This window comes from Lactuca saligna, chromosome 1, assembly GCF_052625555.1.
Source record: "Lactuca saligna cultivar CGN05327 chromosome 1, ASM5262555v1, whole genome shotgun sequence".
Classification (NCBI taxonomy): domain Eukaryota; kingdom Viridiplantae; phylum Streptophyta; class Magnoliopsida; order Asterales; family Asteraceae; genus Lactuca; species Lactuca saligna.
The window spans coordinates 11,591,652-11,614,725 of NC_136417.1; the positions used below are offsets into that span (position 1 = coordinate 11,591,652).

Sequence of the window (23,074 nt, forward strand, 5' to 3'; positions counted from 1 at the left end):
GTTATTATTTTATATGATATGAATTAATAAGTCATGCACAATATTTTGGACTAGTTGAATTCTTTTGTCTTTTACCTAAGAACAAAGTTTATATTTTATAAACTTGGAGTTTAAAAAAATAAAGAATCTTAATTTGTAAAAGACATAATGATGGTGTAGGAGGTTGCTTTTTCAACCTTCCATATTTTGTCTCCCATGCTTCTAGAGGCTACTATTACTTTAGATTATTTTAATGGTTAGACCTTATTTTCCATGGGTTATATAAGAGAGTCATGATGCTTGCATTTTTGCAAGAGTGAAACTCTTCTTCTTCCTTTCTTTCTCTCTAAAACTGTGGGTTTTCTACTCCTCTCCATCTCTCTCTTTTGAAGTTAGTTTGGTGGTTTAGAAGACCTCTTAAGTTGTCCCCTTTAGTGTTTATTTGAGTTAAGTACTTAAAGGTTTAAGACACTCAAGAATACAGGAAGAAACTAGCATTTCAAGTGTCTTACTTTTGATGGTGGATACTTGTAGAAAAGATCATACCCTTTGATCTTTTGTTATCTTCATCAACACTCCAAAACCAAGTGGGTTCAAAGGCTTTAAAGGTTATCTCTAAAACATCATATGATTGGTTTTATTTCATTATAATATCTATAAATAGATCCATGATGATTTAGTTTTGTTATGAACTAAAAATAAACTTGTTATTTTTAAAGTCTTCCGTTGCCAGTTTTTATGAAAAACAAACTTTTATTTCGTATTAAAACCCAACATATGTTATATATATATATATATATATATATATATATATATATATATATATATATATATATATATATATATATATATATATATATATATATGATTTTTGTATGTTTAGAAAGAAAGTTGTGCAATAAAAATATAAATTCGCAGTAGAAAAAGATAAGATGAGACAAGGAAAAATGGAACGTAGAATACACCAAAAAAATGAAAAAAACAAGAAAGACAAGTTGTTCTTCCCGGAGGCAAGGTCAAGTTTACATGATCTAGGTGCTAAGATAAAGAATTCGAACGTTAGAAGTGGATATGTAGGAGATAACGAGGTTGGAAGAAAACACATCATGAAATTGCATAAAACAATAAAAAATGTTGCATTGTCCTAAATACTTGGAAAGGAAGCAACCAATGATCACTCCCAATGATAGAGAATTAGGCTCACATAGCAACAAAGCCAACCAATGTGGCTGATGTCATTCAAATTCTCTCACATCTTTGGATCAAATTTGATGTACGTTTGTCAATAAAATTGCCGACAGCCAAACTCTCTCACTTCATTGGATCAAATTTGATGTTTGTTTGTTAATAAAGTTGCCGTTCATATGTTTTTTTTTTTTTTTTTTTTTTTTTTTTTTTTTTTTTTTTTTTTTTCAAATTAAATGCAAATATTTGATAAATATATTTAAAAAATAAAATAAAATAAAAAGCACGCTTCGTTTCAAAATTCAAAATATTGTTCAAACATGTAGAAATGTTTATAAGAAAATATTGTTCAAACATGTAAGGAAAGTCTATAAAATCAGAAGCAACATATTGAGAATCTAAATCTATACATGGTAACAAATCGAATGAATTTATATCCGTGTGTAACGCGCGTGCTTACAAAATATGCAATGATACGCATATTTTATTACCATTATTTTTTCTTCTAATTAAGAAGTAGCACCAAGCTGTATTTCCTCTAGTGTTCGTTCCTATATAATAGATGTAAGGACCTCTGCTTCATCACTCCACCAATTCTCTTTGTCTCCTCTCCAAATGTCTACTTCAGCAGCTATTTACAATACTCTACCTTCAGCTTCATCTGTGCTCAGCTTGGAGCTCTTCCTTTGTACTATTGTTTTTGTCTCCATCTTTGCGTTCGTTCTTGCTCCAGGTGGCCTAGCATGGTCTCTCTCAAAACCCCGATCAAAAACAGCCATTCCTGGACCCACTGGGTTCCCCATTTTAGGCCTTGTGTTCGCCTTCACATCATCTCTAACACACAGAACCCTTGCCGAGCTCTCAAAGGCCTTTAATGCCAAACCTCTAATGGCTTTTTCTGTCGGCTTCACACGTTTCATCATATCAAGCCACCCTGAAACCGCCAAAGAAATACTTTCAAGTTCTGCTTTTGCCGACAGGCCAGTGAAGGAGTCTGCTTATGAGCTTTTGTTCCACCGTGCCATGGGTTTTGCTCCATATGGTGATTACTGGAGGAACCTCAGGAGAATCTCTGCCACCCATTTGTTTAGCCCCAAAAGGGTATCTGGGTTTGGGGTATTCAGAGAGAAGATAGGATTGAAAATGGTGGATCAAGTTTCATCTTCCATGCAACACGAAGGCATCGTTGAGGTGAAAAAGATCCTTCATTTTGCTTCCTTGAACAACGTCATGATGTCCGTATTCGGAAAGTCCTATGACGACTTCCATGTTGGTGATGGATATGTGCTGGAGAAGCTAGTCAGCGAAGGATATGAGCTTCTCGGAATCTTCAACTGGAGTGACCATTTCCCAGTTGTAAGCTGGTTTGACTTCCAAGGTGTGAGGAAGAGGTGCAGAGATTTGGTGTCCAAGGTTAATGTTTTTGTTGACAAGATAATTGTAGAACACAGAGAGAAACGATCGGAGAATACAAGAGAAGAAGCTGAAGTTTCTGATGGCGACTTTGTTGATGTTTTGCTTGATTTGGAATCTGAAAACAAGTTCAATGATGCTGACATGATAGCCGTTCTTTGGGTACATATCTCAATTTTTATTAATTTTCCTTGTTTATTATGTTGCTCCACGCGTGGGACTAATTAGATTAATGTTTCCCTAGCTCATCATTTGAAGCTTTCTTTCTTTCTTAACAGGAAATGATTTTTAGGGGAACAGACACAGTGGCCATCCTTCTGGAGTGGATTCTTGCAAGGATGGTGTTGCACCAGGACATTCAATCCAAGGCGCAATCTGAGATAGATAATGTTGTCGGACATGGTCGAGCAGTTGCAGATTCCGATCTGCCTAATCTTCCTTATCTCCAAGCAATTGTGAAGGAAACCTTGCGTGTTCACCCTCCTGGCCCTCTTCTTTCCTGGGCTCGTCTTGCAATCCATGACACTCAGGTTGGACCACACATGGTTCCAGCGGGGACGACAGCCATGGTGAACATGTGGGCCATTACCCATGATGAACGGGTCTGGTCTGAACCTGAAATGTTTAAACCCGAGAGGTTCATGGAGGAAGATGTTGCGATAATGGGTTCTGATCTAAGGTTGGCTCCTTTTGGTGCTGGCAGAAGGGTTTGCCCAGGGAAAGCAATGGGTTTGGCTACTGTTGAGCTTTGGTTGGCTCAGTTGCTGCAGAACTTCAAATGGGTTGCACCGACTTCTGATTCTGTTGATTTGTCCGAGTGTTTGAAGCTGTCTTTGGAGATGAAGAAGCCTTTGGTGTGCAAGGTCGAGGCTAGGGTTTTTTGATACTGAAAAAGCATTTATAGCTTCATTTCTTTTTTCTAATAACTCGGTTTTTTGTTTTGATATTTTTCGGCATATGATGTAATGTATGCCTTGATCATGTATCTATCTATCAAGATTGTTCACTTTTTCATGATCTATTCAATAAAACGTGGAAGTTTACATTTCTGAAAGCACAGAGTATATACATCAACCTACTATGTAATCCCAAATTCTCAATTGAGCATCAATAATCAGCATCAGAATGCATATACAAAGAAAATGAAATTTAAAAACATCACTAGAGAGAACTGCAAACAAATGTATAGATGCACACATATATCTATTCGCACAAAATAGTTGCCATCAAAATCATGCACGAGCTTGTGATAACAAAACCTTAATCGACACTCTATCAACAAATGAAAAGCTGTAAGAGCCAAAACAAAGAAGCTGCCATGGCTGAAATTATGATTGATTCAGTGCTAGCGTAGTTTGGCAGCGAAGGGTATGCCTCAGGAGGTGGAAGCATGCATTCTTCCCCATTAAAGTAGACTTTACGAGGGAAAGCCCATCCCTGCTTGAATGTAAAGGTGTTCTTGTCCTTCTTCATAAGAACTTCTGATTGCACATTTCCAAAGGGCCCAGCTTCCATTAACAAATCATTATAGAACTTCATTCCATAAAACATCCCAGTGTCATCTGCACAACAGAAAAAGGGGTTCACTCTTTCACCAAACTTCAGTTCATATTAAAAAACGTTTGCGAAGAATACATTGACTCACTTATGGATCGATAGGGAACAAGAGGCTTGTAATCGAAGCTAAAAACTTGGGTAACATTGTTGAGATTTGGGTGTTGTGCCACAAGAGTCCACTGCGTATAGTTGAGTCTGTAATTGAAGTTGGTGACAGCCATCTTCACACGCCAATAGTCTTTATAGTTTTGTTTCACATGCCAATGCACCCGTATGGGGCACATATGACGAGTGCATTGTAGCAGTGGCTCATTATCTTTTCTGGGAGTGTTTATACCCACTGTGCTCAGCCTCTTTGAATCACTCCTACACATTTCAAAACAATTGTTATCGATCAATCATCAAATCAAATCAAATCATTAGCATTACTTAGCTTGTTTTAGTACGTAGCAATGTTTGTATATATATAAGAAACTCTTACTTGATACACCTGTCTTTACTATGGCAACCACAGGAACAAGCTGGGCAAGGAGTAATGGTTTGATTGTAGAATGAAGAAAAGGACACACAACAGCGTGGATGTCTGGATACTAAAAACTGCGAGTACGTGCATGTCACATTCCATGTCACTGCATCCGGATAATCAACCATTAATTTAAGTCGTAAAGAATTATTTAAAACGTAAAAAAGTATGGTTTTATACAATTTTTAACTAACAGAAAGACATAGATAGAATTACTTAATGCTTGAGTCTTTCGCCTACGATCAGGAGTGAGATAGACTGTAGAAGGCACAATTGTTGCTGGGCCACAAGTGTAGCCAGGACCAGGAGCGAGCAAAGTGAAATTCTTGGGCAGTTTTACAGTTTTATTGGAAGTGCCAGCGAGGCCGACACTGACTTGAAAAGCGGAAACAGCAGCAGAGGGATCTTGGCCCCATGACGACACCACTCCGCCTTTACAGCAATTGGATATTTGTTGATTGTAAGGAACTCCAGGGAGCAAATCCACAACCACGGGGTTTCTCTTGCAACAATGTGGCATGTTTCCTCCTTTGAACTTTGAACAATCTCCCTGTTCAGTGGTTTGGGCTCCCACCATTGACCAAATCACTTCTTTCTTAGCCCAATTCCATCCCAGGGTCCATCCAGGACTCATGATATGCCTATACATTTGAAAATTGTTCATTGTCACTGTTGCCTGCATGCAACATGCAATCAACATATATATAGTTTATATTTTGTTACACTAGTCGTCGAATCTCTTGATGACAAGAAACCGATAAGCTCACCACATAACCATCTGGGGTCCAGGAGATCACATCCCATTTGATTGTTATATTTCCAAAAGGATCCAGAGGATCAAATGCCACTGAAATTACATTACGAGGTTGTTATAAGTACTAAATATATACCTTACACTATTGCAGCAAACATATTAATCACTTTACCATACTTGATCTCTGAGAAAAAACCAAAAGAAGAACAGGCCATATGCTCAGATTTAGAACAGAAAGGGGGTGCCACAACTGATATGCGGACTTGAAAACCATTTCCCTGACACTTAAACCTGCTTCTTGGATACTTCTATAATTAACGCAGCAACAGAAGAATCTCCTTTGGTGAATTAAAAAGGCGAAGAATAAGGTAAAGAATATGAACGCATGGAGATAGCTTACCTAATGGTGGTTGCATGTCTATTGAGATTTTCAAGATTCACCCTTAGCTTTTTTAATTAACCAGATGAGTTTGCTGTTTGCTGAGAAATCAAGCAAGAGGTGTGATGGTTAATTTACACTGGCAGTGTTTAGAGTGATGGCAAGTCATTATCTCCATTTCATATATAATGATCTGACTTTTTACCCATAACCATTCCCTACCTAGAAGGACTAAATTCCTCTTACCAATAATGTTTGGTAAGTAATCCAAGCCTTACATTTTCTTAAATTATTGACCAATGCCTATAAACATAACAATTGCATGATGGTAAATATCTGGAAATTACTATGATCTAACTCTCATTTACACCACCTATTGATCTGAAAATTTACGGGCGTCTTCCCAACTAGTTAATCTTCGATCCGACTGAAACCGAGTGGATTCGGATGGAATTTGGTCCGGTTTTTAGCCTTGCGAACAATAGTACAGTTTACTGCCAGCATCATATTTTTCAGCCCAATTTGATAATTAATTTGAAAGCCCACAAGAGTTAAAATAACAGCCCATTTAGGAATTAATCAGCAACCCACGATAACAATATTTAAATGGGCTAATTATCTTGCTTGGAGTTTATGGGAAACGTGGCTAACAGAAAAAAAGAAAAAAAGAAAAGAAAAGAAAAGGGCAGTCCACATGAAGTAATTCGCAATCCAATTGAATAAAGTTGTTGGAAAAAAACGCAGCATGTATACAACAAAAAGCTTAGAGCATTTCAATGTTTGGAAGCAAAGTCAAGAGAGAAGAGGGGGCGTGGCGCCTCATTATTGGGGTGTTCTTCCTTTCTTTTCTATCTTATTTATTAGGGAAGAGAAAACATCACAAACGGTACCTATGCTTTCATAAATTTGATATATAGTTCTTAATTTCGAAAAACCTCATATATGGTTTCTGTGTTTTCAAAATTTTTGATGTTTGGTCCTTATTGTTCGTTCTATCATCTTTTGTCCGTCAAATCTTATTTTATTAAAATAATGGAAGAGTAACTTCGTCTTTTCACTTGTAACCTCTAATTAAATGAGGGAAACCATTATGCCACTCTATCTTATTCACGTCAACTCCCAGACCCGTCCCTCTCCCAAGAAAACACTGAACTTCTTCATCCAACCATTCGAATACAAGAACGAAAATTGTGTTTTAGGGTTTAATCAGAAGGAATATTCGACAATGATTTTCTTAATATGGAGTATGTGTCAAAAATATCAAGCCTGAAGGACTTGCGAATGATATACGGTTTGATTCTTTAAAAAAATCATTTTTTTTCTTGAATGTGTTCATGAAGAGAAATCAACATCTTTACCCTGTCTATTTTTGTGTTTGCAGAAGGATATGATAATTATTTCACGTTAAAACTATATTATAGTGGTATCTTCACCAAGCCACCTGAAAGGCAATACATTTGGAAGGAAATACATCTACATTACTGTATCATACGTAGATGGTGTTGACATTTCAGTCCATGAACTTGATGACATGGTTCTAGAATTAGGGTACAAAATTGAACAGACCCTTTACTACTATTTCTATATCCTGAATACCCCCTTAGACTATGGCTTATTGCCTTTAGGTAATGACCAGGACGTACTTAAAATGGTTTTGTATGTCCCTAAACACAGACTTATAAGGGTGTATATTGAAAATGATCAAAGTAGGATACCTACTTATTTTAAGTCTCCTTCCAAAGTTGTTATTGAAGAATTGGAACCTGAGAGTGTCACCAGAAATGAATAGAAAAAACCTTATACAAGAGAAGTATGATCATGTAGTAGAAAGCTTAATTTAAACCACCCTATCAATTATGTTGTTGAACAGTCACATGTAACAGATATGGATGAAGGGCATGGTCATTACAAGACTACTGTTCCATATGTAATATCATAGGCTATCCAACAAAGTAATGTCATTGATGTGAATGAAGGAGTGACCATGGGTACATAGAATAAAAAAAATAAGGGATTAATCATTGAAGTTGAAATTAAAATTCAAGAAGAAGTGTGTAAGGGTAATTTAGTTAATCATGAAGTTGAGTCTGGAGAACTATTAGAAAGTTACCATGTTGATTATAACTTCCAAGATGTAGAGGAACCAAGTTGTCATGTTGATGGTAGAGTCCACAATGTAAGAGTTGATGAAGTCCCACCATTTATAGAGGTTTATTCAGTTTTTGTTGAGTATGATGTCAAGTACAATGTAGCAAGTGGTTGTGAAACTCAAGTAAGAATGGATATTCTAGAGGTAATGGTAAGTGATGATAATAGAGATGCTTTCTATAGTGAGAGTGGGGATGACCTGATAACAATACATATGATTTTGATGATAGTGACTACAATGTAGAGGAGCCTAACATATAATTTGATGTGGATGTAGACATGAGTGAATTCCATAGTGTTGTGAATGTAGATAAACATGGAATTTTAAACAAACTACATGGAATGACATAGTTAATGAAGAGTTGGAATTTATCGATAGTGATGATTATTATTTTAAAGGATTTCATGAAGATGATAGGAATAGAATGCTCAAGGAGTTGACTAGGTCAACTACATGCTCATATGTGGAGGTTCACTTAAACCCATTTAGGATAGGCCGAACCTTCAAAACAATGGTGAAAGTTAAAAATTACAAGAATTCACATGCTATGAAAACAAGGAGGTCCCTTTTACTTGGCAAAATATAATAAAATCAGAATGAGGGTGAAATGTGAAGGTGTTGTAGGGAAATCTATTAAATCAGTTTAATGCGGTAGGCCATTAACTAGAAGTAAGGTAAAGTGTAATTAGAAATAAAGAAGTATGTCCTTGGGCAGTCTAAATCTCAAGGCCCAGTGAAAATCATGATTGGATGGTGAAAACAGTACAAGATGAACATAAATTTTTGCAAACGAGGGAAGTAAAAGTTGCACAACCAAATATTTTGCAAACACAATTCTTCAACAAATTTAGAGTAACCCTAGAATTCTAATAAAAGCTTTACACAAGGAGTTGTGTAAGAAACTGGAGCTCGGAATGACAATTCAAATGGTTGTTAGGGGACAATGGTTGACCGTATCATTAGTGGGGACTACCAAGTACACTATAGGTATATGAGGGATTATGTTTTGGAACTAAAAAACACATGTCCTGGTATAACAGTTAGGATAAATGTGTATCCTGAAACATGCTTATCTAGTACCATAAGAACTTTTAGAAGTGTATATATATATAAGGGTGCATTGAAGTTGGGATTCAAATCTGGGTTAAGGGATTTCCTTGGAGCGGATGCTACATTCTTGAAAGTCTTGTATCCTGGGCAAGTACTAACTGTTGTGGGTCTCGACTCAGACAATGGAATCTACCCTGTAGCATATGCAGTAGAGGAAAAAATAACTAGTTCTTGGACTGGTTCTTGAAACTGTTAGGAGAAGATTTGGATCTAGGAGAAAATTCAAAATTTATCTTCATTTCTGATAGACAGAAGGAATATATTACCTCATTATTTTTCATGTTAGTGTATGTGACATCCCCAAATTTCACAGCTAGAAAAGCCAATGTAATTATGATTATTTCATGTCCGAGTATCCTTTTTAAAGAACTATAATGCGGAATTTGTTCCCAATAATGTGATAATTTTATTACCAAACACTTTCGAAGAAATGCGTTTCATTAATAACTTTCGGGATGTCATTGTCAATACAAAAACATAAGCATAACGAAAATATTACATGACTTACATTAACTTATACTAATGGACTAAAACTCCTTGAATCTCTCAGCATAATGTATCTTCAAACCATTATCTGCGATACAAAAAAATTGAGTAGGTCAGGCTTAGGAGCTTGGTGTGTAACAACCATAAATTTTACGCCAAATTTAAACTTTTTCAATCATAAATAAAAACCAAATAGCATTGTTTACAAAATGTTTTCATATCCTTTTCCATTAGAGTGTCCCAAAAATCATAACATAAGGATGAGGAGCGGTACGGTCACGCCTTCGCCTTTCCATGATCTCCTGAAGTACATAAAACAATAAACCGAAAACTGTAAGCCCGAGGGCTTAGTGAGCTACCCCCAAAATACCAATATCACACTAACAATACCATATCAGTAATAATCAATCAATCAATATGCATATTGGGCCATCGGCCTGACTGGACTACCCTACTGAGCCTACAGTCTGTCTGGATCTATCCCGAGCCTTCGGCATGACTGGTCTGCCACGTGGGCCTGCAGTCTCCCCGGACCGCTCATAGGGTATGTTGGCCTTCAGCACAAAGCGGGACCGCCTCAACCCAACCAACAAGAAAATAACCATGTGCGCATAACTATCATATACTGGCATATACAAACATCAAACATATATATCTCACTGATCATCAATCATAGAATTCTCCCGTAACTAGAGTACCGACCTAGCAGGTCACTAACATATCAATCCCTACGGATCATAAGAGCATAACATACTGTCTACCCTGATTCCGATCTAACGGATCATGGCCACATGTAGCATACCATAACAATAAAAACTAAAGGGCCGTCCCTAGTGCCGTAGACCCTATCAATATAGTGAGGATAACTCACCTCATAGATGTCGACTCGAAAGGTAAACCCCAAATCTCGGATCACTTGACACAGACTCCACCACCTATTATCATAGTACAACATACTCATAAGTCCTTAACCTTATAAGGTACTCCATAACCCACTAGTCAACCCCTGGTCAATATCAAAGTCCTCAGTCAAGGTCAACAGTCCATGTTGACCTTAACTCGCCGAGTCATCGGGGTGACTCGTCGAGTTCCTTCGATTCTCGATCAAACTTTAAGGCCACCCGTCGAGTTTCCTCCTTGCAACTCGATGGATACACACACATACATATCCCGGAGAAAACTCATCCGACTCGCCGAGTTGTTCTTCAACTCGTCGAGTTTATGGCAATCTTCATCGGACTCGCCAAGTTGTTCATCCAACTCGTCGAGTTCACAACCATTTTCATGTGACTCGCTGAGTCTATTCAGTCTTTTTTCGATACAGACCTACTTTGAGCCATGCAGCAGCTCCAACTCATAGATCCAAGCTTCCAGGGCATGCTTATCATGTAAAGTTGCAAACTTTACGTGCATGCATGGCTTTAAAGGCTCCAAATGCCAAATCTAAGCTCTTAATAGGGCTTCATGCTCAAGAGGTACGTCAATCATGATCAAAACTATAACTTTATGCTTCTAGAATTCGAAGAGGGTCCAGATCTGAAGTTACAACTTCAGATATAGCCCATAGCTCATCATACCAACTTGATATTCCAAGAAAAACCCTAAAACTCAACCAATGGAAGAGATATTCAAGAAAGATGGCAATTTGGGTACCTCTGGAAGATGATTTCTGAGATGAGTGTTGATTCCCACACTCTAATGCTCCAATCTCCTTCTACTCCAAGTCTTCTTCTTCCAAAGATCCTCTTTTCAAGCTTCAAACACACACAAGGCACACACATACACGACTAAGGGCTCTTAAGGACTCTTTTAGAACTGTAAAGAGGTCCAATGGAGGCTAAGGTCCCTTTAAATAGGGGTACAAACCCCAGGATTTAGGGTTTCATCTGCCAGCTCCTACTTGCTGAGACCCAATATGGATTCGTCGAGTAGGTCACTTAAGACGTGATCCCACTCCACTACTACTCGACGAATAGGGAAACCAACTCGTCGAGTAGGGCTTAACCCAAGAAATCTTTTTTAGAACAATACCTGAGAATCGGGGAGTTACAACTCTCCCCCACTTGAATTTAGGCTTAGCCATCAAAGTCCGCTGGAATAAACAATGTCGGGTAATGCTCGCGTATCTCTGCCTCTGGCTCCTATGTCCACTCGGATCCCCTCCGATGTTCCCACTGTACCTTTACTAAAGGTATTTCCTTGTTCCGCAGAACCTTCTTCTTCCTTTCCATGATAGCCACAGGCCTCTCCACATAGTTCAGGCGCTCATCGACCTGAATATTATCCAACGATACCACTGCCTCCTGGTCCATAACGCATTTTCGTAATTGCGAAACATGAAATGTGCGGTGGATTCGGCTAAGCTCCTCCGGAAGCTCTAATCTATAAGCCACCCTGCCAACCCTAGCAAAAATTCTGAACGACCCAATGTAGCGGGGACCCAATTTTCTCCTCTTCCTAAAGCGGACCACACACTTCCAGGGTGAGACCTTTAGGAGAACCATGTCACCCACCTGAAATTCCAGCTCAGATCGGCTTCGGTCGGCATAACTTTTCTGCTGACTCTGAGCGGTTTGCAGTCGCTGTCTAATTTGCTGTATCATCTCGGTAGTTTGCAGAACTACCTCTGTCCGGCCCATTACCTTGTGCCCAACCTTGCCCCAACAGATTGAGGTCCTGCACTTCCGCCCATACAACAGCTCGAAAGGTGGGGAGCCAATACTGGAATGATAACTATTATTGTAGGCGAACTCTACAAGCAGTAGGTGGGAATCCCAACTCCCACCAAAATCAATGACGCACGCGCTCAACATATCCTCGAGGGTCTGAATGGTCCGCTCACTCTGCCCATTAGTCTGCGGATGGAACGCCGTACTAAAATGTAGTCTCGTACCCAGTTCCTTGTGGAACTTCTGCCAAAAACGGAAAGTAAACCTGACATTCTGGTGGTTGTCGAGGCCAACACAAATAATAACCCTAAATATTACACACTAAAATAGTGTATAGTGGTAAAGGGATCGAATCCACGGAGATTGGTTCAATTTCTAACTCTATGAAAAATCTCTTTATAAAAATACTTGTGAAATAACAATAAAAAAATAAAATGGGGGGTTTTGGTGTTTTGAAATACTTGAAGCTAACTAGAATTAACTATGATTTAAATAGACAATTGCAACAAAAATAAGAATTTGATGTAAAATCAATAAGGGAAAGATGGTTGACTTAAAGTTTTCTCACTTTGACTTTTGATGAACATATCATTAGAGTTCAATGGTGCAATACTTGTTTTAAATCCTCAATTTGACTATAGTAATCCAAGAAGCTTGAGATTACCTAGACTTTTCTTAATTGTTGAAATGGCTAGAGAAGCTCATAACAATTTCCTTAGTCAAAGTCACTAATTCCAAATAGCATGTAATTAGTGAAAGTCAACTAGCATTAAGAACCAAAAAGTCACCAAATCCAAGAGGGGTCAAATGCTTTCACCACCATGTTGGAGGAAAATGTTTTTATGATTGTGTGAAGTAAAAACAACACAAAAATCATTTGTTGCTTGCTAATTTGAGGATCCTTTACTTAATCAAGAAATTAGCCAACTAATCACCACAAACACATTTAAACTCATGAACTAAAACATACAAGTAATGATAAGATGTTAAAACACAAAACATTTCCATAAAGATTCAAGAACATGTTCATGGATTCTTCAACATTCAACAAAAGTTCAAAGGATTAAACAAAAGTCAACCAAGATTAGTTTAGCCAAGCATGGCTAAACACAAAGAAACAAAGTTAGAGAAATTTGTACCAAACATTAAGCAAGAATCAAGAGGTAAAAATATGATGTTCTTCAAGGGTTCTTGGCCTTCAAAAGTCTCCAAAACTCCAGAGAGAATCTCCAAAAATCGGATGTGCAAGTGTATGCAAAAGATGGGCACCAACCTTCCTCAAATAGCCCAAAAGAAGGATTTCCGAAATTGCCCCTGCAGGGCCTTGCGCGACCCGCGTGCTGCTGCGCGGGTGGGTTGCGCGGGTGGCACCTGACATGGGCTCCTTTGAGATTTTGGGCCTCTAAAGCATATCCCACTAGCCCAGATCGAATCCAATCACCTACTAGCCCATTTTCTTCAAGTTTTTCTTCATTTAAAGCCCAATTTGACCTCTCTAAATCCTCCAAAGCTCGTGAACTCGCCCGATTAATAATTTTCATACGCTCGAATGTTCCCCCGCATCTTTCAAATTTAAAGCTCAATTCTTCCAAGCCTTCAAGCAATTGACAAGTCCACCCCATGAATCACCTTCATAGCCATCAAGCATGAAATCTCCAATTCCCTTCAAGCCCAATCGTCTCGCAAGAGTGCCGCCCCGCTAGTTTCCAAGAAAATCTGCAATAATGCTCAAGAAACTAGAAAGTACCCCGAAATGGTCATAAAAATAACAAAAGGGAAAATATGCATGAAAGTTAACTAAAATGCGAATGAAATGTACTAAAATAAACTATAAAAATAAGTAAATAAAATGAAGCTATCACATTCCGATCGGAAACAATGGAAACTAGGACCCCATGGCGAGAGACAATCTCGCGAACGTACAGGTCGGCCAACTTTTCTGCCGGCGAACTCTCCCGTATGGCTAGGAAATGGGCACTCTTTGTCAATAGATCCACGATGACCCATATAGCATCAAACTCCTTTGGAGTCTTTGGCAACTTCGTGATAAATCCATCGCGATCCGTTCCCATTTCCACATGGGAATCTCCAGAGGTTGCAGCTTACCATGCGGCCTCTGATGCTTGGCCTTGTCCATCCTACAGGTCAAGCACCACTCGACAAACCAAGTGATATCTCGCTTCATACCAGGCCACCAATAACTCGAACTCAAATCACAGTACATCTTGGTGGCTCCCAGGTGAATAGAAAACCGAGACTTATGAGCCTCCCCCATCACTGTCTGCCGGACCCCTCCGGACATCGGAACCCAAAATCGACCATAACGGGTCAACAATCTGCGGCTATCCTGAACAAACCGGGTGCTTTTTCCCTTAATCCTTTCCAAATTCCAGTTCTCCGGCCTCATACCCACAATCTGAGCATCCTTGAGAAAACCCACCAGCGGGGAATCCACCACTATCCTCATTCACTTGGCTGGGGTAGAGGACCCAGCTGACTTGCGGCTCAGAGCATCCGCAACTACGTTCACTTTACCAGGATGGTAAAGGATCTCACAATCATAGTCCTTGACCACATCCAGCCACCTACGCTGCCTCATGTTTAGGTTCGGCTGATCCATGATATGTCTCAAAATTTTGTGATCCGTGTATATAGTACAACGGACCCCGTACAGATAGTGCCTTCAAATCTTGAGAGCAAAGACCACCGCTCCCAACTCAAGATCGTGCATGGGGTATCTCGTCTCGTGCGACTTCAGCTGCCTCGATACATAAGCTATCACTCGTCCGATCTGCATGAGGACTTCCCCCAAACCTGTGATGGACGCATCACAAAACACCACAAAATCCTCAACTCCCTCGGGGAGTGTCAACACCGGCACCTCGCATAAACATCGCTGCAGGGTCTCAAATGCCCTCTGCTGCTCAGGGCCCCACCGGAAATCTACCCTCTTCCTCGTTAGATAAGTGAGGGGTACGACAATCTTGGAGAAATCACGAATGAATCCCCGATAATACCCTGCTAAACCTAGGAAACTCTTGATGTCTGACGGAGATTTTGGAGTCTCCCACTGCATAACTGCCTCCACCATGGCTAGATCGACCAAAATCCCCTCCTAGTTAACGAGATGTCCGAGAAACTGAACCTCTCACAACCAAAACTCGCACTTCGAGAACTTGGCATACAACCGTTTTAGTCGCAGAACCTCCAGCAGCTCCCTGGGATGCTCCTTATGCTGCTCTCGGGTCTTGGAATACATCAAGACATCATCTATAAATACAATGATTGAGCGATCGAGCATCGGTCTGCAGACTTAGTTCACCAGATCCATGAACACTATCGGCGCGTTGGTTAGCCCAAACGTCATCACCACAAACTCGTAATAACCATAACGAGTCCGAAACACGGTCTTCTACACATCTTCCTTCCTCACCCTTACTTGGTGATATCCTGATCTCAAGTTAATCTTGGAAAACCAAGATGCACCCTGCAGCTGATCGAAAAGATCGTCTATCCTCGGGAGCGGATAACGGTTCTTCACCTTTAATTTGTTCAGCTCCTTATAGTCAATGCACATCCTGTGCGAACCGTCCTTCTTCATGACGAAAAGGATTGGTGCTCCCCATGGTGAACTACATGTACAAATAAACTGCTTACCCAGCAACTCATGTAACTGAGATGATAGCTCCTGCATCTCAGGTGGTGTCAATCGGTACGGTGCCTTGGCAATAGGGGCCGCACATGGCACTAGGTCAATCCTGAACTCAACCTGCCTCTCCGGAGGCACTCCAAGTAACTCCTCCGGAAACACATCAGCAAACTCCCTCACCACTAGGACCTCAGAAACTGAGAGCTACTCTCTAACCCGTGTATCTACCACATACACCAAATAATTGGCACACCTGTGCTGAATATATTGTCGAGCCCTGGCTGTCGAACAAAACCCTGATCCCAACCTGGTGCCCTCACCATATACTACAAGTTCTCCCCCACTTGGGGTTTGAACCACGACCCGCTGTCCCTGACAGTCGATCATGACGCCAAAACGACTAAGCCAATCCATCCCTACAATCACGCACACTTCCCCCATGGGGATAGGAATCAAATCTATTAGGAAGGACACCTCGAAAATCTCCAACTCGCATCCTTGGTAGACTGAAGAAGCGAAAACCCCGTGCTCTTTGGAGATCTAAACTCACAACGGACACTCAAGATCATCTATCGGCACACTGAACCCTCTAGAGAAGGTCTGAGATACAAACGACCGACTCGCCCCGAGTTAAATAATACCAAAGGGGGCAAAGAATTCAATAAAAATGTACCTAATCACAGGTACAATCAATAAGCATATCACAAATACAATATCTGGGATAGAGAATAGAAACTTACCGGCAACCACATCCGATGCTGCCTTGACCTCCTCGGCCGTGAGTTGGAAGGCGTGACCCTGAGCCTTTGGAGGCTCCACCTTGACTGGCCTCCTATCTCCAATCCTCACAGTAGCTAGCACGGAACCCTATGCCAGCTTGGCGGCGAGCTGCAGACAGTTGGTCTTCACATGACCAACCTGATGACACTGGTAACAAGTCCTCATATCTACTGGAGGGGCGGACTGATGGAAGTCCCTGACATAGTGCCCTTCCTTGCCATATTTGTGGCACCCACCTCCTACTCGACAAACCCTCGAATGAGCCTTGCCACACTTTCCACAAGTGCGACTCTGATGGCTCCCAGACAGTGTATCAGCGGTCTTAGACCGCTTAGGCGCCGAATGAGACTGTTCCGGTGCCTGACGCTGCTCCTTTAGCTGCAAATCTATCTCCAACTCAAGCTGCCTCGCGGCTTCCTCAAGGTCCTGGAGGGTATCACAATGCTGTGTAGCCACAAACTGTCGTATATCCGTCTTGAGCATACTCAGATAACGAGTCATTTGAGACTGCTCTGACGCAAACTCTAGGCAAAATATATCCCTCTCAGTGAACATCCGGGTGATCTCCATCACAGACTCCCCATCCTGTCTCAATGTCAAAAACTCCTGAGCAAGCCGCTCCAATTCCACTCGCGGAACGTAGCTGGTGCGAAACATATCCCAGAACTGCTCCCAAGTAATAGCAGCTTGCTGATCATCAGAATATGAACCCGTTGTCAATCTTCACCAGTCCTTTACCCCGAGCCTAAGCAGGTTCAGAGCACACCTGACCTTCTGGTCAGTAGGACATGAACACATGAAGAAACAACCCTCCACGTCAGACAACCACCGCATATCCCTGATCGCATCCTGTGTACTATCAAATGTTGGGGGCTTTGTATTATTGAAGTCCCGGTATTGGAAAGCCCTGTCGGCTCCTCCTCCAACCCCTGCCAAAGTGGCTGCAGCGGTAGCTGTCTCTTCTAGAGCCGCATATCGCTCATTAAAGCACTCCACCATCACGGTCTTAATTGACCCAAACATCTATGGTAGCTGCGCTCGGAACACAACAACAATCTCTTCGTACATGATCTCCCAGATCCTGGCATCCAACTCCTCGGTCCCTATTTGAACCACGGGCTCAGGTGCTACCGACACCTCCAACCCTCCGTCTCTCGACCCTGATCCTGATCCCGAAGCAACACGTCTCGTCACCACCATAATGAAATATATGTACAAGTCATCAGATAAATAACATAATGTCGGGAGACCAAAACCCAAAAACCCTAGGGGTTGTGATTCCCTTGCTACGCGTATAGGCCCTATGCTTTCAGTAGTACGAGCCCATACTACCTTCCACACCTACCCATATTTGTCTCAAGTATCAGCACAACGCCTTAACAATATCATCAACATAGAAATGCGCCCAACCCTCACTTCTAGAGGAATATCAACTATCTCGCATCTAGTCTCACCACTTCTCATGACTCATACATGCATGAAACTTCCATCATCCTTTGTAGTGCTAGTGCATGCAAGCTGCACATAACGCTGGACCCAATAGACTTTCGAATATCCAATCCTACCCGAAGGGTGAATCAACATTCTCAGGCTATAAGGTTTTTGTTATGCACAACCGTGATGCATACACTAAACATCTACAGTTATGATATCAATTCCACATACAAGAAACCCTAGGCTAATAGATATCATATAATCAGGCAAATCTATCATGCGATTCCCGAAGATCCCTAGCCTATCACTAGCATGCTGTTCTAACATCTCAGAATATCAAATAACTGTATGGTATTTTGGCGTTTACTTACAGGCTCCGGCTGATTGTACCCTCTACATCCTCCATCCTTTATTTTGAAAACCATTTAAAAAAAACTTAAGTGTTCCTCCAATTCGCTCAAACCAAGGCTCTGATATCAACTTGTAACAACCATAACTTTTACGCCAAATTTAAACTTTTTCAATCATAAATAAAAACCAAATAGCATTGTTTACAAAATGTTTTTAAATCCTTTTCCATCAGAGTGTCCCAAAAATCATAACATAAGGATGAGGAGCTGTACGGTCACGCCTTCTCCTTTCCATGATCTCCTGAAGTACCTGAAACAATAAACTGAAAATTGTAAGCCTGAGGGCTTAGTGAGATACCCCCAAAATACCAATACCACACTGACAATACCATATCAGTAATAATCAATCAATCAACATGCATACTGGGCCATCGGCCTGACTGGACCGCCCTACTGGGCCTACAGTCTGTCTGGATCTATCCCGAGCCTTTGGCATGATTGGTCCGCCATGTGGGCTTGCAGTCTCCCCGGACCGCTCATAGGGTATGCTGACCTTCAACACAAAGCAGGACCTCCTCAACCCAACCAACAAGCAAATAACCATGTGCGCATAACTATCATATACTTGCATATACAAACATCAAACATATCTATCTCACTGATCATCAATCATAGAATTCTCTTGTAACTAGAGTCCCAACCTAGCAGGTCACTAACATACAAATCCCTACGGATCATAAGAGTATAACATATTGTCTACCCTGATTCCAATCTAACATATCATGGCCACATGTAGCATACCATAACATTAACAACTAAAGGACCGACCTTGGTGCCGTAGACCCTATCGATATAGTGAGGATAACTCACCTCACAGATGTCGACTCGAAAGGTAAACTCCAACTCTCAGATCACTTGACACAGGATCCACCACCTATTATCATAGTACAACATACTCATAAGTCCTTAACCTTATAAGGTACTCCATAACCCACTAGTCAAACCCTGGTCAAAGTCAAAGTCCTCAGTCAATGTCAACAGTCCATGTTGACCTTAACTCGTCGAGTACCCTCGGCTACTCGCCGAGTTCCTTGAAGCACTTTCACAACTCACCGAGTCATCAGGGTGACTCGTCGAGTTCCTTCGATTCTCGATCAAACTTTAAGGCCACCCATCGATTTTCCTTCTTGCAACTTGACGGATACACGCACATACATATCCTAGAGAAAACTCATCCGAATCGCCAAGTTGTTCTTCAACTCGTCGAGTTTATGGCAATCTTCATCGGACTCGCCGAGTTATTCATCCAACTCGTCGAGTTCACGGCCATCTTCATGTGACTCGCCGAGTCCATTCAGTCGTTTTTCCATACATACCTACTTTGAGCCATGCAGCGGCTTCAAGTCACAGATCCAAGCTTCTATGGCATGCTTATCACGTAAAGTTGCAATCTTTACGTGCATGCATGGCTTTAAAGGCTCCAAATGCCAAATCTAAGCTCTTAATAGGGCTTCATGCTCAGGATCAAAACTGTAACTTTATGCTTCTAGAACTCGAAGAAGGTCCATATCTGAAGTTACAACTTTAGATCTAGCCCATAACTCATCATACCAACTTGATATTCCAAGAAAAACCCTAAAACTCAACCAATGGAAGAGATCTACAAGAAAGATGGCGATTTGGGTACCTCTGGAAGATGATTTCTAAGGTGAGTGTCGATTCCCACACTCTAATGCTCCAATCTCCTTCTACTCCAAGTTGTCTCCTTCCAAAGATACACTTTTCAAGCTTCAAACACACACAAGGCACACACAAGGCACACACACATGACTAAGGACTCTCAAGGATTCTTTTAGAATTGTAAGGAGGTCCAAGGAAGGCTAAGGTCCCTTTAAATAGGGCTACAAACCCCAAGATTTAGGGTTTCATCTGCCAGCTCCTACTTGCTAAGTCCCAATATGGACTCGTTGATTAGGTCACTTAACACGCGATCCCACCCCGCTACTACTCGACGAGTAGGGCAACCAACTCGTCGAGTAGGGCTTAACCCATGAAATCTTTTTTAGAACAATACCTGAGAATCTGGGCGTTACATGGTGAGCATATAGGATTTTCAACCCACAACATTGTAATTATATATTTTCATAATTAAGAAATTATTCCCTGATTATCCATTCCCGTGATTCTTACTCTATAATTCCTAATTCTAATCCCAAGAGTCCTACCCTAAAGGATCTATATGAGTAGATAATACCGCTTCGAGGAATCCCGTACAGTTACGTGTCAACAAGGCAACCCTGAGGGGGATAAAGTACTTTAATGAACAACTTTATTTTTTCTTGAAAAGTATGATCATTAACACCCTTAAATGGTGTTCTATTGGACTACTTAGAATAGTCAATGGTCGTCACTTATACTCTATTAGATGACTGGTCCCGATAACACAATGAGTGACCACTCACCATTATTTTATTTTCCTAAAAACCCGTTACTACCCAATGCAAATATGATAAACTAATTTATACAAATAAAATCATATCATAGTATAGCAAAAAAATCAAGTACATAAATGGTAAGCACACATATATGTTAATAGATACTTCACACATATATATATATATACACACACACACACACACACACATATATATATATATATATATATATATATATATATATATATATGCACTCACTTGATGAAGTGCATGACTGGTGATTTGAGCAGAGCTTCGATAACACCTTGACTTTTCCCCTTGACATGACCTAAGTACGATTATTACTAGGTCTTAGTATGATATTCCTTATGGCTAATGATAGTCTAGATTTCTCAGCAATCCCAATGTCTACATAAAGATCTATCAAGTAAGGAACAATCCGGTAAGATCATATTAGAGTTAGAGTGCGTTTTGTATACATAGTATACTGTTTTGAAATCCCACTTTAAACACCACATTAAATCCAGCCTAGACGTCCCTCCCGTAAGTAGATCAATCACTATAATGACTTTGGAATCACTGATACATCTTAATTATAGGTTCATAATAACGACTATGAATATAATTATAAGTTACACTTAAAGCAGAGTAAGTGTAGCTTAACTTACCGAGTATTCTGATGAAAACCACGAATTATGCAGGCAAAACTTTGATCCGGGAACTTCTGCTAGACATATACTACTTGTTGGGTATTTCAGGTATCGCAGGGTTTTGCCGAGATGCTATAAAACTGAAGGAAAATGGGCTACAGGAGGGAGAACTAAGAGAGAAGGGTTGTAGGGGTAAGATATGAGCATCATATATGAAATGGAGCTATTTATAGGACTTTTTGAAATGCGCGTTGCACATAGATCAGGTGCGCGCCGCACATCTAGTCGGAAGGGGTCATATGTCACTTTCTTATGGTGCCACGTGTCGCGAATTGGATGTTGTGTCAGGTGCATGCCACACACCTTTCCAGTGTACACCGTACATTTTGCCGGTGCACGTGGTTGCGTGAAAATTTTTATGTTTTCTTAAATAACTCATAACTTCTTCATATGAGCTCCATTTTCGACGGGTTTTATATCCACGCGTAGTTCTCAACGAGATCTACAACTTTTATTTAGACTCCATCGAAGAATTTTGACTTTATTTTTGAAGTTATATTTTTAATAAGATTAGACTATTAAAGTCCGTTAAAAATTCATAACTCTCTTGTCTGATGTGCGTTCTCGACTGTCTTTATATCAGCGGACTCTTATTAATGAGATCTTCAACTCTTGTTTAGATTGTTTTTCCTAAAAATCGGCTGATTTTCAATTTAGTTTCTAGGTTGTAGTCTGATGGGTATTGAGCATAACAAACAATTCCTATGTGTGCATGCACCCCTAATTTGTAGGATCTATGTTTTCACTATCGGACATGCTAGTATTGAACACAAAATAAACCCTAAGAGGCATGTACTATAATTGAAATTCATAATAAGAGATAGCAGACTAACCTTTTATTATTATTATTATTGTTATATAGTAATCACAATCGATTCCTTGAAGTTGTTGAAGCTTGAGAACTAGTGTCAAAGTGTAACACCTCTAATGACTCACAAACACACTTAACAAGAGGATGTATGAGAGAGGAGGATGAGGATTCAAGATTTTGGCTCTTCATAGGGTTAGAATGGGTGGTCGAAATCTTAAAGGGGTATGCCCGTTATATAGTTGTTGGTAGCTTAGAGCCAAAGCTAGAGTTTTAAAGAGGAAACCCTAATTCCTTAACTTAAGGCCTAAGCATGCTAATAACCTCATCCAAGAGGCCCTTGGACAAAATTTCTAGGGTATTCCTAGGAGATGTTTTAGTGATTTTTTGGTCACTTAGAGCATCTATAATGGTAAGTTCAATGAGAGAGTTGAATGAGATGACAAATTTAGTTGTCATTCAATGAATTAAACGCTATTATTCTAAGATGCCACATTGGTATTCAATAGATTTGGAGTTCAATGACTACTGAACTCTTCGATGAGAAAAATAAATGTTTTTAATTCTTAAATGTATACTTAGCTTTTATAATTTTTAATTGAACTTTATAGAGTTTAATGTATTATAAAAAAATTGATAGAGTTATATAAAATGTAGAAAAATAATGGGAAAATGACTTAAAAGCCCAACAAAGTTTCCAAACC

The 23,074-nt window shown here is 40.1% G+C and overlaps 2 protein-coding genes across 2 annotated transcripts; one reads left to right on the plus strand and one right to left on the minus strand.

The window, feature by feature from the left end:
- The first annotated feature begins 1,714 nt into the window (after window positions 1-1,714).
- LOC145006667 (cytochrome P450 78A5-like) lies at window positions 1,715-3,671 on the plus strand. Its single transcript, XM_078965758.1, has 2 exons — window positions 1,715-2,739; window positions 2,856-3,671. The coding sequence occupies exons 1-2, from the start codon at window positions 1,780-1,782 to the stop codon at window positions 3,459-3,461; spliced, it is 1,566 nt and encodes a 521-aa protein (XP_078821884.1). The 5' UTR covers window positions 1,715-1,779; the 3' UTR covers window positions 3,462-3,671.
- On the minus strand, window positions 3,574-5,773 carry LOC145006734 (COBRA-like protein 4). The gene is made up of 6 exons (XM_078965808.1): window positions 5,589-5,773; window positions 5,425-5,504; window positions 4,874-5,333; window positions 4,616-4,763; window positions 4,223-4,500; window positions 3,574-4,139 (listed from the first exon to the last, which is right to left on the minus strand). Exons 1-6 carry the CDS (start codon window positions 5,683-5,685, stop codon window positions 3,853-3,855), a joined length of 1,350 nt encoding a protein of 449 aa, XP_078821934.1. The 5' UTR covers window positions 5,686-5,773; the 3' UTR covers window positions 3,574-3,852.
- Between the last annotated feature and the right edge of the window lie 17,301 nt (window positions 5,774-23,074).

Coding starts and splice junctions, on each gene's coding strand:
- LOC145006667 (XM_078965758.1), top strand. CDS start 1,780: ATGTCTACTTCAGCAGCTATTTACAATACTCTACCTTCAGCTTCATCT. Junction 2,740..2,855: donor ACATGATAGCCGTTCTTTGG/GTACATATCTCA, acceptor CTTTCTTAACAG/GAAATGATTTTTAGGGGAAC.
- LOC145006734 (XM_078965808.1), bottom strand. CDS start 5,685: ATGGTTTTCAAGTCCGCATATCAGTTGTGGCACCCCCTTTCTGTTCTA. Junction 4,764..4,873: donor GCGAAAGACTCAAGCATTAA/GTAATTCTATCT, acceptor ATCCGGATGCAG/TGACATGGAATGTGACATGC. Junction 4,140..4,222: donor TGTTCCCTATCGATCCATAA/GTGAGTCAATGT, acceptor TCTGTTGTGCAG/ATGACACTGGGATGTTTTAT.